We start from the raw sequence: 18386 nt of genomic DNA, 5'->3' as shown, positions 1-18386 counted from the left end.
TCCCTTCCAACCCTGATAGTCTATGATTTTATGGTAATGGGGCTGTATAAGTACCTAAAATAAATGGATCCTAAAATAAGCTCTGGTTTTACAAAATATACTTTATTACTAGGCATGGAAGGATGAAATGTTTATCAGTAAGTGTTGGTAAACGTTAATATGACCGCATGCGCGTGCGTGAGCACACACAAATATTTCCATCAATAACAGAAATTTACAAATAGACAAAGTAAGAAAAAGGGATGTGTGAGAACTTAAAGGTTGATATAAGGTTATTTTCTTTGTACAGTTTGACATGTGATGTTGATAATTTGTGTTTTAACATTTATAAAGTATTAACTTTTTGAATTGCAAAGTCCACTGTCATGAAATAATTACTAACTCCCCTATTGTTTGACTTCCCCCAGAATTTCCCACAACTCTGAGAAATTAAATAGATTAAATTGAAAATGCTTAAAAATAAACAACATTATCCACTGAAATTACAAAAAGGTCAAAAATTGAAATCTGCCAAGCCTATTTATAATTGGTAATAATCACTTTTTCGTAATTAAATTGATGCACGGAGAGCCTGATGGGTTGTGTAACTAATATATTCACTTTGCTCTTAAGTCTTTTACCAACAATTCTGAAAAATATTCCCTTTGTTCTCTAGTTCCTCAGTTGTTGCTACCAAAAATCATGAATTAAGGGTTTGCTTTTCCAGGCCAAGGACTGTGGATTGAGTGTGTTTGTTTGGGGGCTCTGTTTACTTTCAGAATTAAAATCCCTCTCCTTGCAGAAGAAACAACCTTTGTAAAACACAAAGGAAATGAAGTTTTTATCTGTTTATATAGAAGGCAAAACTGAGTTGTATATATTGCATGTTCACACAAGTTCTAGTGAGAAGGTTGCTTTCCATTCTTGCTGTTTTTAAAAGCGCTTTTTTTTCTTTAAAGCTACACTCTATGCTAAGTGAACAGTGATGATACCTTCCCTTTTATTGCAAGCAAACAAAGGTTGCCATGGTGAGCAGGCTCAAGAGGCGGAAGAAATATTGGCGAGAGCTGATGCTCATGTCCACCAGAGCCCTGAGCTGAAATTTTTTTTCATCTTTTGGCTTTTTCAAGGATCACCTGGTACACAGTAAGAAAGTGTTTTGTATCGATGTGGTCTTTCAAACGTAATTAACAGCCAGTTTTCACAGGCCCCAGTTTATATAAAACTGCAATAATCGTTGTTTGCCTCAGGGAATGATTGGCAGCCTCACATTCACGTTATCTTTGCTAAGCCCTCTCTTACTTGTATCATTATTGTTTCAAGAGCGAGAGGATCAGCAGCACAAATTGCCTTATCTCAAGCGGCAGCACGGAGCTCACACTCACTTTTGATTCCTAAATTTGAACGATCGTCAGTATCTTACAAAATTACAGGCCATCAAGTGTTGTCAGTTGGGAAGGGTGACATTTGCTGCTGATAAACAACAGGCATAATTGCCTGCTGTCGTCAGAACAAAATTGATGCTGTTGAGACCCATGAAGAAAGGTTGGTTTCACGTACATGCAAAACCCATAGTCATCCTAATGGAAATACTCCTAACACAACTAACGGCATTGGGGTCGGAATGGAATAACTCTGAATCTACACTGGTGTAAGTGAGGACAACACAGCTGAGCCAAAAATCTTGACTGTCTTTAAGTAGCTGTGTTAAGTATATTTTTGACTGAGGAGATCACATACCAGTGAGTTTGAAGGGAGAACAAGCATTAATGGACAAGCTTCTGAAACACAACATATTGTTACACACACATACAAACCAGCAGGTCTATCCTTGTAAGAAGATTTTATTGTTGCCTGGATTTTGTTGTTTGTTATATGGGAAATGTAGCCAATATTCATTTAGCAGGTCAACTTTTTAATAGATTTTTGCCTTTTGCTGCACTGGAGTTTTACTCTGCTAATTGGATTATTTAATTTCATTATACCTTTTAGTTTCTAAATTATAAACAGCTTCATTTTAGTCCTATATATTTCATTTTGTTGCATAAAGTGTATTTATTAAAATCATATTTGTTTCTTTAACAAATGCTCCTGTCAATGGACTTTCTACTATACTCTGCTCTGTTATATACGGTGGACACTCTTGAATACTCTTTTCTATTACTGTAGTTATAGTGCTCTTCTTCTTTGTTAAGAGGTGGACATTTTAAAAATAGCCTGTAACAAAATGTTGAATGTTTTTGAGTGAAGTTTAAGGAAAACCTTTTCAACCCTTTTCGCAGAGCTTTAAGTGTTCATAATTAGCACTCAAAATCATAGAATATCAGGGTTGGAAGGGACCTCAGGAGGTCATCTAGTCTAACCCCCTGCTCAAAGCAGGACCAATCCCCAATTTTTGCCCCAGGTCCCTAAATGGCCCCCTCAAGGATTGAATTCATGACCCTGGGTTTAGCAGGCCAATGCTCAAACCACTGAGCTATCCCTTCCCCTCCCACATCCCAAATCCTTGTGTGTGTTCAACTTGAAGTTATTCTTCACTCCCAAATGCTAAAGTACCCTGTAGCATTACTGCATGGCATTAAACAGTTGCTGTGTCTGCCAGCTAGACTGTGGCAAAAGTAGCAAGTTCCATTCCAAGAGAAATTCCAATATTTTCCATTTGTTTTTACTTTGAATTGGAACACACAGCTGAAATAAAAAAAATTTCATGGAATGGAAAGCTCCAAAAATTTTCAATTCAAAACATTTTGTTTTGACATTTCCTGTCAAAATAAAATATTTCAACATTCCTGGATCAAAATGGCTCATTTCACTTTGTTGGGCTGAATAAAAACATTTAATTTCATACTGGTTTGTCATTAGTCTGTGTCCCCCTGAGTAGATACAGTGCTTCCTAGAAGCTGTAGTTCAAATGCCTCATGCTTCCATTCTCCTCCATGGGCCAAGTTGCCTGGCCAGATTACATCCCATGATCTACTGTGGAATCACATGATTCCCGTGATGGACCATGTCTGTTCAACCAGAAGGGGAGACTTCATTGCATCATGAGATATGTAGTCCAACCAGAGAGCTCAGCTCATAGAGAAGAACAGGGACATGAGGCCTTTCTTAAAGACACCATGCATGGTCTCTGAGACTTCTCCAGCAGCCAGCTCACAGAGTCTCTCTGTCTCTCTCCCTCTCTCTCTCTTATTGTTGTTGTTGTTACTTCTTGGTATTTCCTGCAATGCACATATAGTCTCTGTAATTTTATTCTTTCGAAGTGTGTTATTTTAGTGTTTTGACTGGTATATGCATTTCATAATTTTTATTTCTCTTACTACTCAAAGAATTAAATTTAAGTGTGAGTTTTAAAATGCCTAACCTGGCTGGAGTAATTATCCCGATGGTAACTTTTAAAAAGCTATATATTATATCTATTTTTTTTTTGTTTCTACTGGTGGTGCACATCTGCACATACCTTGGTGCACATAACAAAATTTATTCCTCACATAAATGGAAAAAATTAGAGGGAACATTGCTTTCCAGTGCAAATGTTTTTAACCATACCCTAATATCATGAGGTAAACATTAGTTTTCAGGCATACATGTGGGATCTTATGCCAGAGAAGAATTTTCCTGGAGAGCTTGTGGCAGGTTGAATGAAGCATTTGTGAGATAGGAGGGTTAAAAACCAAAGCAAAAATCCCCCTTGTTTTTAAACTTTTTGAAAAAGGTTCCTACCCCTCCTCCCTGCAATCATATCTCAATAGATAGATAGATAGAGCAAGAAACTCCTTTTTTTGGTTTTGTTCTGTTAGCTACAATGAGAACTGCTTCCTTTGACATGCAAGGCTTTGATTTAGTTATTAAAAGTAGTTTGTGCGTACATTAGGAATCTCATATCACTTGGATGTCAGTTTGCTAGCACCCATATCAGAGTTGCTGTATCCTATGAATAATGGAAGTGCTATAATCCTCCTTTTTTACAGATGAGGAAATGGAGGCACAGAAAGACTAAGGCTACATCTACACAGGAGCTGAAGATGTAATTTCCAGCTCAGATAGAGATACCGATGCTAACTGTCATCAAGCTAGCATGCTAAAAACAGAAACATAGCTGCTGCAGTGGGGCAGGCTGGGTATAGTTCCATCTTTGTGTTCCATCTGAGTACAGTTCCATCTGAAACACAAGAAGGGTATTTGGGCATCTAGCCATGCTGCCACAGCTATACTGCAATTTTTAGCATGCTAGTACACAAGTAAGTCTAGCTCCAGTATAGAGATACTCTAAGTGATTTGCCCAAGGTCATCCAGGGACTCTGTGGCAGAGCCAGGAAGTGAACCCAAACTTATTGATTCCCAGTCCACTTCCCTAATAACAAAGCCATCCTTCCTCAATGTTAGATCTTGTAGGAGAGTCTAGATATTATGGGAGAAGTGTGTGCCCTATTGGATGGAGAAGAAGGATAGGAGACAAGTACTTCTGAGTTTTGTTACCACTTTGCCACACTATGGAACTTTAACATTACTTGGATTTACAAAGCACCTTTTACTAATGGATCTCAAAGTGCTTGAGACGTATTCATTGTGTCTCAAAACTCTCCCACGGCGGGTAAATTTACAGATGGGAAAACTGAGACTCGGGTAGGTTAAGTGACTTGCCCTAGGCCACACAGTGAGTCGGTGAGAGAGAGAGAGAGAGAGAGAGAGAAGAGGGGCTGGTTAAAACTCCCAGACCAATACATAGTCTGCTAAATCACAGTGCACCCCCCACCTCACCAAGTTAATCATTTAATCCCTCATTGTCAGTTACGCCATATAGGTAAAGTCACCATATAAGGATGCACAGCTAGGAGGAGAAAAGGAGTACTTGTGGCACCTTAGAGACTAACCAATTTATTTGAGCATGAGCTTTCGTGAGCTACAGCTCACTTCATCGGATGCATACCGTGGAAACTGCAGCAGACTTTATATACACACAGAGATCATAAAACAATACTTCCTCCCACCCCACTGTCCTGCCGGTAATAGCTTATCTAAAGTGATCATCAAGTTGGGCCATTTCCAGCACAAATCCAGGTTTTCTCACCCTCCACCCCCACACACACAAACTCACTCTCCTGCTGGTAATAGCCCATCCAAAGTGACAACTCTCTACACAATGTGCATGATAATCAAGGTGGGCCATTTCCTGCACAAATCCAGGTTCTCTCACCCCCTCACCTCCCTCCAAAAAACACACACACAAACTCACTATCCTGCTGGTAATAGCTCATCCAAAGTGACCACTCTCCCTACAATGTGCATGATAATCAAGGTGGGCCATTTCCAGCACAAATCCAGGTTTTCTCACCCCCCCACCCCCATACACACACAAACTCACTCTCCTGCTGGCAATAGCTCATCCAAACTGACCACTCTCCAAGTTTAAATCCAAGTTTAACCAGAACGTCCGGGGGGGGAGGGGTTAGGAAAAAACAAGGGGAAATAGGCTACCTTGCATAATGACTTAGCCACTCCCAGTCTCTATTTAAGCCTAAATTAATAGTATCCAATTTGCAAATGAATTCCAATTCAGCAGTTTCTCGCTGGAGTCTGGATTTGAAGTTTTTTTGTTGTAAGATAGCGACCTTCATGTCTGTGATTGCATGACCAGACAGATTGAAGTGTTCTCCGACTGGTTTATGAATGTTATAATTCTTGACATCTGATTTGCGTCCATTTATTCTTTTACGTAGAGACTGTCCAGTTTGACCAATGTAAATGGCAGAGGGGCATTGCTGGCACATGATGGCATATATCACATTGGTGGATGTGCAGGTGAATGAGCCTCTGATAGTGTGGCTGATGTTATTAGGCCCTGTGATGGTGTCCCCTGAATAGATATGTGGGCACAGTTGGCAACGGGCTTTGTTGCAAGGATAAGTTCCTGGGTTAGTGGTTCTGTTGTGTGGTATGTGGTTGTGGGTGAGTATTTGCTTCAGGTTGCGGGGCTGTCTGTAGGCAAGGACTGGCCTGTCTCCCAAGATTTGTGAGAGTGTTGGGTCATCCTTTAGGATAGGTTGTAGATCCTTAATAATGCGTTGGAGGGGTTTTAGTTGGGGGCTGAAGGTGACGGCTAGTGGCGTTCTGTTATTTTCTTTGTTAGGCCTGTCCTGTAGTAGGTAACTTCTGGGAACTCTTCTGGCTCTATCAATCTGTTTCTTCACTTCCGCAGGAGGAGAAGAGAACAACAGTGCATTGGGGAGAGCCAGCCTCATATCCTCATGCTGTCACCTTTCACGTGGCGAGGACTTAGTGCAGACAGAGTGAGAATTGCTAGACAAAGAGGACTAAGGGTAGTGTTTACTTTGGTGCTTGCTTGAGCTAAAGGTAGCAACTCTAGGACTGACCAGAGTCGAGTTTCCAGGCTAAGAAATATATATCAGGGTGTCACTGAGCTACACTTTAAAAAAAACTGCCCAATAAAGAAAAGTCTCAGCTTAAAAAAAAGATGGAGATGGAATTAAGGGTGTAAATACAGTATCCATAACAAAGAAAAAATCTTTAAGGCCATATAGTTCAAAGGTAAGGTTACACTTGATAATGAGAAAACACCATTTTGTATAAGAGTGCAAAGTTCACGTACAACTCTCCCCTCATATCCCTGTCCACTCTCCAACCTGAAATCATGAGATTTCTTAGGGTACATTCACACTGCAGCTGGGAGGTGTAATGCCCATCTTGGGTGGATATACATATGCTAGCTCTGATCGAGCTAATGCACTAAAAATAGCAGTGTGACTGCAGCGACAGGATAGCCACTCAAGTACAATCTCATCTGAGATCCCAGGTTTGTATTCAGGCATCTAGCCCAAGCTGCCACCTGTACTGCCTTGGCCACACTGCTATTTTTAGCTATCAGAGCAAGTGTGTGTGCATCTATCTGAGCTGGGAAATACATCTCCCAGCTACACCGTGGACGTACCCTTCGTGCCTACACACCACACGTATTTCAGCAATGACAATATGACTCTCATAGCCCGTTACATTGTATCACATTGTTACACACATGAAGGTGCTACCCATGTGACCAGAGACAATTCTCTAGTTCACCTTCTCTTGATAAAACATCAGCATCTCACTTTTTAAACATCATATGTCCAAAAAAGACCAAAGACCAAACTCTCAGCTGAGCTTCTTAATACACTTCCCTTCACTGAAAATGTTATGACCCTATTTCCTTCTATTTATTCTATTAAATGTGGTGGTCAAGAGACTATACTTATATTCTATATAAGAGAGACTAAAGTCAGGAGATTATACAGATATTCAATTCAAATGTTTGTTTCACGAACTTGACTTTGTAAGTGAATTAGGACCCTTTCTAACTCCTGAAATCAAGGGAAAACGTCCATTGCCTTCATTGGGAGCAGAAGGATGTTGATCTCTTAGTTGTAAGTAATCATCATATGCAAAGTTTCTCTGTACAAAGGCTTAAAGCCTGTCTCTGCTTCTGTTAAATCTGAAGGGGTTCCACAAAGCAGAAACATTTTGATCTTCCCTTCATTAGGGCTTTGGTTTGAAGGCTTTATTAAACAATGAGGACATGCACGTTCACTGCACGGTCTGTTTTCTCATTCTGTCTTACCTGAATGACTCCTCCACCTTCGCTGTCCTTCCCAGCTAAAAACTCTTCAGGCAAATTAATCATCTTTCCCAGCCAATCCAGCATGACTGTCTCCAGCTCTGTGCAAGCTGGACTTGCAGCCTATATTGGGGGATGAAACAAAGGGAATAAACCGACTACAGTAGCTTGCCTTTTAAAATTTAACATTTACCAACAGTTGCCAAACATTGGTCTCTGAGGGTATGTCTCTGGAACCTGGGCTTATGGACTTAGTGTTTCCAAGTCCATGCTTGAGCATCCACACTGCATTGTAAACTTGAGTTTACAGTTGCCAGACCCAGGTCTCACAGCTGTGCTATTGTGTTCATACTGTACTACACAGACCTTCTGACGTGGGCCTGTGGCTTGACCTGAGTCCACACTGCAAAACAGCAGGACTTGGACCTGAGTCTTAGTGGGACTCATGCTCTGATCCACCGCTGTAGCAGGGTCCTAGGACCTGGGTCTTGAGTGCTTGCTGACCTGAGTCAGACAGATTTGTATGTGGATGGAAGGGTGGGTGACTGGGCTCAAGCCTGAGTCAGAACCTGGGCTGAGTGTGCAGTGCAAACATACCCTGGAGACCCCACAAGTATTTCCCTACACTCAGATTAGGAGAGCTCATTAGTGTCCCTGCGTTCTGCCCAACCTGGCACATTATACAGATCATGGAAGCAAGCTGCAGAGAAGTTAGGAGAGTGTCAGTGAAGAGTCATCCCACCTGCCCAGCCAGCAGGATCAGGGTAGGGAGTTCCCTTATCTCCTCCCTCTTCTAGTAGTGGGGAGTGGAGAAAGCTTAGTGGGACCACAGCGTGACAGTAATCACAGGAAAAATTGCTTGAGGTAGCAGCCATGCGGTGCTCACATGAGGGGGTGCCCATACCTTACTCCTACTACATACTAAAAGATCACTGTACCATATTCTTACTTACACATATGACTGTCAAATGTCAAACTAAGGGTCTGCTTCTGACACACTTACTCACATGGAGTAGTGCCTTATTCTGAACAGTCCCACTGACATAAATTTTTAAAATAATCCCCCAAACCAAAAACAAAACAGTCCACGACACACAGTTCTCTTCATGTGGAAAGGATGAGAAAGAAAGTGAATCATATGTGACAAAGACAGTATTAGTTACATCACTTATTGTACTACTGGAAGGTGCTCAGATACTATGGTCATGAGGAAGGTACAAGAACCAATATGGAATAGGGTACTGTTCTCCATGAATAAGAGTGACAGAATGGGTCCTAATGCAGTACCCTATCTTCTCACAGCTGGATATTAACAGCTTAATGAAGAGTTTATTAGATCACCTCATCGTTTATTTTAATTTGTAAGTCAATTATGGGGCTGTGAAAGCTCCCAGGCGGATAGTGCAGGAGGGTGAGATCCTCATTGTATCTGCAAATCAAGTAGAACAAAGGCAGCAATTCAGGTTTTGCCAGGCTGCCTGGCCATATTGTCTTACTACTGTCTGGGAAGACCACTCCTAGGGCTGAGAGAGTTATGCAATTTCTATGGCCGTACACACTGCCAGTCATGATTATGGGTTTTTTTAGTGTGGCCATTTTCCCACTGAGAACTGAATAAATTAATCAATTCTTGTCACATAGGCCAGCAAACAACCATTTTGTCACTAACAACTTCTAGTCCCTGCTGATTTGGGCTGCATTCAAGTGAGTGATCTAGAGTTGAAAGGCTCTATAAACCATTATCAATCCACCGAGACATCCAGTCCAGCCAATGATTTTATTTTAACACAGGAGCCTGTATTTCCCTCTATCACCACTCCGCTTGGAAAACCTTGTCTTCAGAATAAAATATTGTTTTGAAGGATGCTTTAGTTTAAAAGTAACTTCACTTTAGAATTTTTAAAAATGAGTTGTTTGTGACACCTAAAATGAATATACATGAAAGATTAGAAGAAAACAAACATTTTTCTGTTTACATTGTGTATCTGACAGGATTTTCTGTATATTCATTTCACTATTTCCTCCTATATTGTCAATTAATTAGTCTATGTCCCCTATTGCTTTCACATAACAACAACATTTTATTAAAATAATAGGATATCATGATGGTAAAACTACTGAGAGCTCATTTTTTGTTACTGGTAGTGTCCTTTTAGGAAATGAGAATAGACAGAGTGTTTTTCCCATTTTATCACTACCGACCACCCTATCTTTTGGATAGAAAGTTTTCATAGGTGGAAGGTTGTCATTATCAGAGTCATTCCATAGTTGTTATGAAACACTTATGCTCATGAGTCAACTTTACCATTGACTTCAGTACTGACTGCTTACCCCAAGTAAAATTATTCACATGCTTAGATCTTTGCAGGATATGCCTTTGTGCTGCACAGCAACATCTGCCATGATCAACTTACCCAGGAGAAGCCCACGCATCCTATCCCACCAGACAATATATCAGCAAGAAGAGCTGGGAAAGAACTGGCTGTAGGAAAGTAGGCAAAAAAGTATGGACTGTGCCAGTGGGTTATCTGTGTTGGACAAGAAATGTCACTGTTAATTATCATAATGGTACATCCAGACATCTAGGAAACTGTCCTGTTTTCAGTATATGTTCAAGATTATCAAGGGCAGCAGGGATTAGGGTTCAGAGATCTGGGCTCCACACAATCATAGAAATGTAGGGCTGGAAGGGACTTTGAGAAGTCACCAAGTTCCCTGCACTGAGGCAGGACCAAGTAAACCTAGACCATCCCTGGCAGGTGACTTTTTAAAAAAAACTCCCAGTGAGGGAGATTCCACAACCTCCCTTGGAAGCCTATTCCAGAGTTTAGCTATCCTTTATAGTTAGAAAGTTTAGTTTTTCCTAATATCTAATCTAAATCTCCCTTGCTGCAGATTAAGCACATTACTTCTTGTCCTACATTCAGTGAACATGGAGAACAATTCATCACTATGCTCTTTATAACCGCCCTTAACATATTTAAAGACCGTTCTCAGGTTCCCCCGCCCCTTGGTCTTTTAATCTTCAGAAAAAAAAAATGTGTCAAGATCAGGTCAAGAAAATTTTTTCTGAAAAGCCTGTTCTGGCCAATCCAGATTCTGACAAAGTGTTTGAACTCTATAGAGATGCACCTGTCATAGGGCTAGGTGATGTTTTAATGAAGTCAGGGGAAGTAACAAAACACCCCATTGCTTTCTTAAGCAAGAAACTGATACCCATGGAGCAGAACTGCTCTCATAGAAAAGGAATGTTATGCCATAATGTGGGCAGCCAAGTAGTTACAAGCCTATCTTTTTAACAGGAAATTCAGGGTACTAACTGACTATTCTCCATTAGTCTGAGTACACAGAACCAAAGACATTAATTCTAAGCTACTATGCTGGAGCATCAAGAACATGACATGGAGATTGTACATATTAAGGAGAAAGAAAATATTGTGGCTGATGCCTTGTCCAGGCAGGAGGGTTCTGACCCAAAGCATATGGGTCAGCCAGGGGCTGATCCTACTGCAGTTTTGTAAGGGGGCATGTGTGATCCTAGCACTTCTGTATTCAAACCTTACACATGACTTCAATGATGTTTGTACAAAACGTGCCTTGTAAGGTACCATTTGAAAACAAATAACACATTGGTCATTAATAGCATTGTAAAATGCACGTTAACCTTATACATGATGTTATGAATTCCCTCTGTACAATGTCACTAGAAAATATTTAAGACTAAGACAGCCTAGCCTAGGTAAAGATGATAGGATAGGACAAGGCTGTCCTAGACAAGGGAATGGGCATTTACTTCCATTTACATATTAGCCATAAACAGAGCTATCAAGCTAAACCAGAAGAGGTTGTCTCAAGCCCGAACACGAGAGACAGAGAATTAACATGGCTCCTGCACCCCATGGAGATACTGGGGATTGAATCCCCAGGAGACCTTCCTAACTTTGAGAACAAAGACAATTCTTTGGGAATATAAGGGACACAGAGAAAGTCCATCTTTATCTTTCACCTAAGACAACAAGGAAACCAGAACCTCATACTTCTGTGAAAGGCCCTAGCAGACTGTTAGCAGACTGTCAGAGAATAATTGGTGAGAGAAACTGTCTTAAACAAACAAAGACTGTACTTTGCTAGATTAAATTTTAGACTCTTAGATGCATGTTGTCACTTTTACTTGCTTGTAACCATCTCTACACCTTTCTCTCTTATTTGGCATCACTTATGTTCTGTTAATAAACTTGTTTTATTTTAATCTAAACCAGTTCAGTGTTGTGTTTGAATGGAAGGAATTGTGAACATCAATTAATATGGAAAGCTGTGGGTATTGACTCATTAATAGAGCAAATGAATTTAATATTTCTCTGAGTGGTCCAGGAGAAGGCTAAACACCACAGAGAAGACTGTTTGGGGGAAATTTGGGACTGGACATGTGCTTGGGGTCACCCCTGCCAGGATTAACCAAGGCTGGTGGAAACCAGGGTGGAACTGGTGTATTGTGGCAGGCTGCTGGGGTCAGAGCACTGACTCAGGGCTGCACAGCACACAGACACTTGGGATACTGCACGTTTATCTGGTGGCTGTTGGTGTCCAGGCTCTGAGCCACAGCAACAGAGTATTTAAGGCACCCAGAGTTAGAGGGTAGGCAGTGACACAATCCCTGGATTGCCCCCCAAAATATGACACCCACCTGATAGTAATTTCATCTAGACCACATTTCCCTAATTTGCTTATGAGAATGTCATGTGACACTATATCAAAAGCTTACTAAAAACCAAGATCTATCACATCTACTGCTTCCCCGTATCCACTAGGCCAGTAACCCTGTAAAAGAAGGAAATTAGGTTGTTTTGTCATGATTTGTTCTTGACAAATCCATGCTGGCAATTCTTTATAACCCTATTATCCTCCATGTGCTTACAAAGTGATGGTTTAATAATTTGTTACAGTATCTTTCCAGGTATTAAAGTTAGGCTGGCTGATCTATAATTCCCAGGTCCCCTGAGTTCCTCCCTTTAAATATAGGTACTATGTCTGCCCTTCTCCAGTCTTCCAGAACCACACCCATACCAGCTGTTAGAAAAGAAGGGTTTGTTTTTTCTTTAAATTTCCCTCTTCCCTTAATTCGGAAAAAAAAAAATCTCAGGTGAATTTAGTGCCTCTGAAAGCTTCTGGAGACTGAAGTCCTCTCTTTATCCACAGGAACAGCATGGGCAGTGGCAATGCGAGCTTTCCCACACTGCCACAGCAAGGTGACTCAGCTCTCACTTCAGAGAAATGAATTCCCTATGTTAATGAATTTCCTGACCTCACTGCTGAGACTAACTGTCAACAATGTTTCCAGTTAGTGCCTGTTAAGGCAGCATAAATCTAAGCAGCAAAAATTCTCTCTTTTGTTTCTGTCCATAAAACTCTTTCCCTAAACTTTAAAGTTACTAACAAAAATCCAAACATTTCAAATATCAAACCTGACACTATACAATTTCTCACTACAAAATGAAAACCTTTGAGGTATCAAATATGCTATACCTCTATATAAAAAACTGCAGTCCTGATACAAGTTAATTGTACAATTGCTAGAACATATAAATTTTCAGAGACCAATGCTGTATATGGAAATAGTAGCACATTAATTTGCAACATCAGTATTAAGAATTAACTTATGTCACCACTGTAAACATGACGCTAGCAATTCCTAAAAGAATCTATATGATATAGGGCACAACTGTTGTAAATCTTATTAGGTTCAAATTACAAATGAGTAAGGTACAATACCAAAAAGTCTAAAGTGTTTTGAAAGTACTGTGATAATAACATGCTTAGTAAAGAATAACACTCAAATCCCAGATAAGAACAAATACAAATAAACAATTCTAGAGCATTATACAGGATAAGAGCTAAAACTCACCGGAATGTCTACAAAGTCTTCCATCAGTTGGCAGCCCAGAGGTCTCTCATTTATTTGGAGAATATTCTCCTGATACACTGTTTTAAAATGTTGGTAACTATGCCTGGTCTCCTAGCACAGAGTTGGGCTCTACTTCTGAAATAGGAGAATCGTGGGAGAGGAGACTCACTGTTTCTGTAACCCTTTTTGTGTTTTCCAATATTTAACTGATTCACTGTATGTAAAGAATAATCTCACTTTCCTTCACCCAAATCCTCAGACTGACACTGTCATTAAAGATATGATCATGGTGGACAGGAGCTGTATGAATTTGTGACGAAACATTGTTACACAGGGCCACCCAAATCAGGCAAAGCGAGCTATGGTCTGACTTTTCAGTTAATAGTAATGGAGGGTTGTGTTTAAGAATTCCTTCAACTTCAGTTAGAGTTGGGGGTGCTCAGAACTTGGAAAAATCAGGCCCAAGCTGTCTCGAACTGGGGCATCCAAAAACCATGGTGTCCAAAGTCACTGACCTCTTCTCACGTTTTTAGTTTTAGGCCTGGTCTATATGTAAGGGGACTGTTGCTCCCTTACTAACAGTCAGTGGGGTGTTTTAGTTGGCTAGCTCCCAGTACTAAAAGGGGAAGGGTCTATGGGAAATCAGGACCCTGAGACTGACAGTCCCCAGGAACAATGGAGAGAGTCCAATGCTCCAGGTCAGCCTGAATGACAGGGCGGGCCAGCTAATCAGGGAGTCAGGTGACCAGGGAGGTCCCATCCGTGTGAGCTGGAATTGCCTGGGTCAGACAGAGTGGGGCCGAGCTAAGGAGAGAGCAGGGGCCTGAGCTGAGCTGGGGAGCGGAGCTGTGCCAGATCCAGAGGGGCCAGAAAAGCAGCCCAGAGGGAGCAGACCCTGTCCTGGGAGCAGAGCTGCAGCCTGAAGGCCAGAGGCACAGCCCAGAGACAGCAGACTTGCCCTGGGAGGAGAGCTGCAGCAACCAGAGCCAGAGGTGCCAGAGAAGCAGCCCAGGAAGCAGGTCAGTGCTGGGAGCAGAGTCACAGAAGCAGCCCGCAGAACAGACCTGTCCTGGAAGCAGAGCTGCAGCAACCAGAGCCAGAGGGGCCAAAGAAGCAGCCCAGGGAGCTGGAGGCAGAGCAGCAGCAGCGCAGAGACAGAGTGGTGGAGCTGGGGCTGGAGCAGTCCGGAGCTGGGTGCGGTGAGCAGCTGGGGAGACCGAGGGGGACCCTGGGCAGCAGGCCCAGCACAGGGAGACACCTCAGCCAAGGGGCTCTGCAGGCCAGGCTTGGATCATAACCCCGACAGGGCAGGGGTGACACTGGGAAGAAGGGTCCTACCACTTAGAGCCTGAGAGCATGTGGCCACCACCAGAGCGAGTGTCCAACCCACAGCATCCCTACAGCACAACCAGGGCCTGAGCAGGAGGCCAGGGACTTAGAAGGAACAGACTGTGAACTGCCCGGACATTCCAGAGACACTGTTTGTGATGTTCCCTACCACAGAGCGGGCTGATGTGTTTCCTTTAACCTTTCCCATTTTCCCTTATTCTTTTTAAAATTAATTGTTGATTAAATAACTTGCATTTGCTTTAAATTGTATGTAATGGTCAGTGGGTCAGAGAAGTGCCCAGTGCAGAGAGAGTACCTCGGCGTGGGGACACCCTAGCCCCTGTCCTAGGTGACCACAGCAGGGTTGGGGGTCGAGCCCCCCAGGAATCCTGGGCCCAGCCTTGTTGGGGTTACGAGGACTCAGCCAGACAGGAGAGTGGAAGGGGAGTCCTCAAGGGCAGGGAGGTCACTGGATAAAGGAAGTGGGAGCGAGGACTCAGATCCTTTCGCTAGCCCACTTCACCAGGGTAGTGCAGAAGCCAGGAAAGTTCCCCACAAGAGCGGGACTATTCCCCCGCTTACATATACTAAAAAGTTAGGTCGAAGGAAGCTGCCTTAAGTTGACCTGTTAATATATGTGTCTACACCACTGGGCCCTTTACGCCAACCTAAGTTCCCTCTAATGTCGACTTCTGTAATCCACCTCTGCGAGAGGCATAGCGCTTAATTTGATTATCATGGGTGAACTGCGAAGTAATGCAGATGCAGCTTTGTGTAATTCAACTTAATTGGCCTCCAGGTGGTGTCCCACAATGCTCATCTGTGACCGTTCTGGAGATCATTCTCAACTCTGCTGCACTGCAGCCAAGTACACAGGAAACAGCTCCTCCCCTGCTAAAGCCCCGGGAATTTTTGATTTCCCATTTCCTGTTTGATCAGCATTGGGAGCATGCCAGCTTGAGCACAGCTGATCATGGAGACTACACGCCCCAAACGCGCTCCAGCCTGGTCTGCACAGGAGGTGGGTGGATCTCATCGCTGGGTGGTGTTGTAGCAACCAGGCAAGGATACTGACAAACTTCAACAGAACTTTATTTTTAAAGTGGAAAACCTCTTTACCAAGCTGCTGCTGCACCCTTGGTAGCTCTCACTCCATCTCCTCAACTTCCCCTCCCTCCTTCCTGTTTCCTGTCCTTTCAGACTCCCAACAGCCAGTGCTCCCAGTTCTAATAATTACAAGCAGCATCTAAACACCACAGTCCCTCCTCTCTTAAGAAACTCTCCGAATTAAAATAAACATTGTTGTTCTAACCACAGGAACAAACATGAAACAAGACACTATACTGTTGGCAGAAATATTACACTGAAAACACTGTAGATACTACATAACAGTCTCTAGTCCAGACAGGTGGTCGTCTGGGTCTGACAGGCTGTCTGTCTCTCAAGCCCCAGTTCCAGGGCAATGTCTTGTTGTGTTGGTACTATGGTGAAGTCATCCAATGCAGACTGGGTGTTGGCATAATCTACTCTTGGTGCATAGACAGATGTAAGATAAGAAGCATGCCATACCCGCCCATCAGAAAGTCGATATCACCTTCTTCTCTATGATTTTAAGAGGAGCTGTGAATTTATGGTCCCCTTTGCATAAAATTCCAGGTTTTCATATTCTAACGAAGGAACCACACTCAAACTTTGGTTCCTTTACACCCCGCCGCTTGTCTGTGAGAGCCTTATACTTTGCTTGGTTCTGTTCAACTGTTTTTCTCACATCATCCTCGGTTGGGGCATCAGGTCGTGCCTTTAACAATCCAGCAATGTTCAGTTTAGTATTCATCTGTTTCCCAAGCAGTAACTCTGCGGGTGATCTTTGCGTTGTGCCATGTTGTGTAGCCCAGTATGCTTGCAAGAAATCAGTAGTGAAGGTTATCCACAATCACCCTTCCAGTTTAGCCATTTGCAAAGCCTGGACTGTGCCTCCTGTATCCATGCTCATTATTTTGGCTTCACCGGTAGCTGACTCAATCTGGGTTGCAATGGTTATTGCTTTTTCTAGTGTAAATTGTGGTTCTAGAATTAAGTGTTCTCTTACATGAAGCTTGGTTGTTTTCCAAATGAGCTGGTCTCTAATCATCTCATCTGCTATATTCCCAAAGTCACAAGTTACAATCAGACTCCTCAGCGAAGCAATATACTGCATTATAATCTCCCCTGTTTTCTGCTGGCAAAATCTGTAGCGATTAGCTACTACATTCACTTTTGGCACAAAAAAGTTCTTTAATGCAGTGAGTGCAGTCTCATATTTATCATTTGCAAGGGGAAACGTGTAAAATATACGCTGCCCTTCTGCTCCAAGGCAGTGGATTAGCAGAGCACGCTTTCTTACTTCAGAAATCTCTGTAGCAGTGATTGCAAGCAGATAAGTCTTAAACATATGGATCCAGGCAATAAAAGCAATTGGAGGATCACCTGGGCTTTGCAGAAAGGGTGCAGGTGTGTTTAGAGGCAGAAGATCCATTCTCATCGCCAAAATGTTGTAGCAACCACGCAAGGTACTAACAAACTTCAACAGAACTTTATTTTTAAAGTGGAAAACCTCTTTACCAAGCTGCTGCTGCACCCTTGGTAGCTCTCAATCCGCCTCCTCAGCTCCCCCCTCCCCCATTTCCTGTTCTTTCAGATTCCCAACAGCCAGTGCTCCCAGTTCCAATAATTACAAGCAGCATCTAAACACCACATGTGGGGAGAAGAATCTGTGCAGGCAGAGCTCCTATCCAGCAGAAGAAATGCTGACATTTATGCAAAGATCGCTCGTGGAATTGGAGAGAAGGGCTACACGAGGGACACACAGCAGTGCCGTGTGAAAATAAAAGAACTTCACCAAGCATACCAGAAGGCAAGAGAGGCGAACAGTCTTTCTGGTGCTGAACCCCACACATGCCGGTTCTACAACGAACTGCATGCGATTCTCGGGGGTGATCCTACCAGCACCCCCACAAATAATGTGGACACCTCACAGGTATATGAGTCTAGGGACAACAAGGAGGATGATATGGTGGATGAGGATGAGGAGGAGAATGGGAGACAGGCTAGAGGCGGCACCATTCTCCCAGAGAGCCAGGAAATATTTTTAACCGTGGAGCCCTGTGGGTCGCAGGACATCATGGTGGCCGACTGTGATGCCAGGGAAGGCACCTCTGTTGAGTATACAGTTACAATCAAAGTCCAGTTAAACTTTAGCAGGCACATAAATTCGGTGGTTTCGCTTATTTACTGAGAAGAAAAAACGAGGTGCTGTGGTTCTCTGCTTAGAAGAGGCCGCTCCAGCTACGCAGAGGGTGGCCCCCAGAAAAGACTGTTTATGTGGACTGGGATAGCCCGGGAATCCTCCACGGATATCTCTAGGAAATTTTCATGGTGGTACGCTGCAATCCTTGGCAGAAGGTTTCTAGACAGGGCACTCTTATTTCTTCCACTATGGCAGGACAGTTTCCCACGGAATTCCTGAATTAATTCTGCTGGCATTATTGCGGTACACAGCATAGCAGCATAAGGACCGGGTCTATACCC

At 42.7% G+C, this 18386-nt stretch overlaps 1 protein-coding gene across 2 annotated transcripts in view; it reads right to left on the bottom strand.

Annotated features, from left to right (window-relative positions):
- Positions 1–18386, bottom strand: part of DDC (dopa decarboxylase) — a 124291-nt gene that overhangs the window by 68810 nt on the left and 37095 nt on the right. For both annotated transcript variants that reach the window (XM_073332726.2, XM_078851674.1), the window contains exons 4-5: positions 10003–10116; positions 7592–7711 (exon numbers count right to left, since the gene is read on the bottom strand). In XM_073332726.2, coding sequence (XP_073188827.2) covers positions 7592–7711; positions 10003–10116 — 234 coding nt within the window. The remainder of the gene's footprint in view (positions 1–7591; positions 7712–10002; positions 10117–18386) is intronic.

This window comes from Lepidochelys kempii, chromosome 2 (assembly GCF_965140285.1).
Source record: "Lepidochelys kempii isolate rLepKem1 chromosome 2, rLepKem1.hap1, whole genome shotgun sequence".
Taxonomy (NCBI): Eukaryota; Metazoa; Chordata; order Testudines; family Cheloniidae; genus Lepidochelys; species Lepidochelys kempii.
The sequence above is the reverse complement of the archived record's forward strand: the minus strand, read 5'-3'. Positions and strand labels throughout refer to the sequence as shown.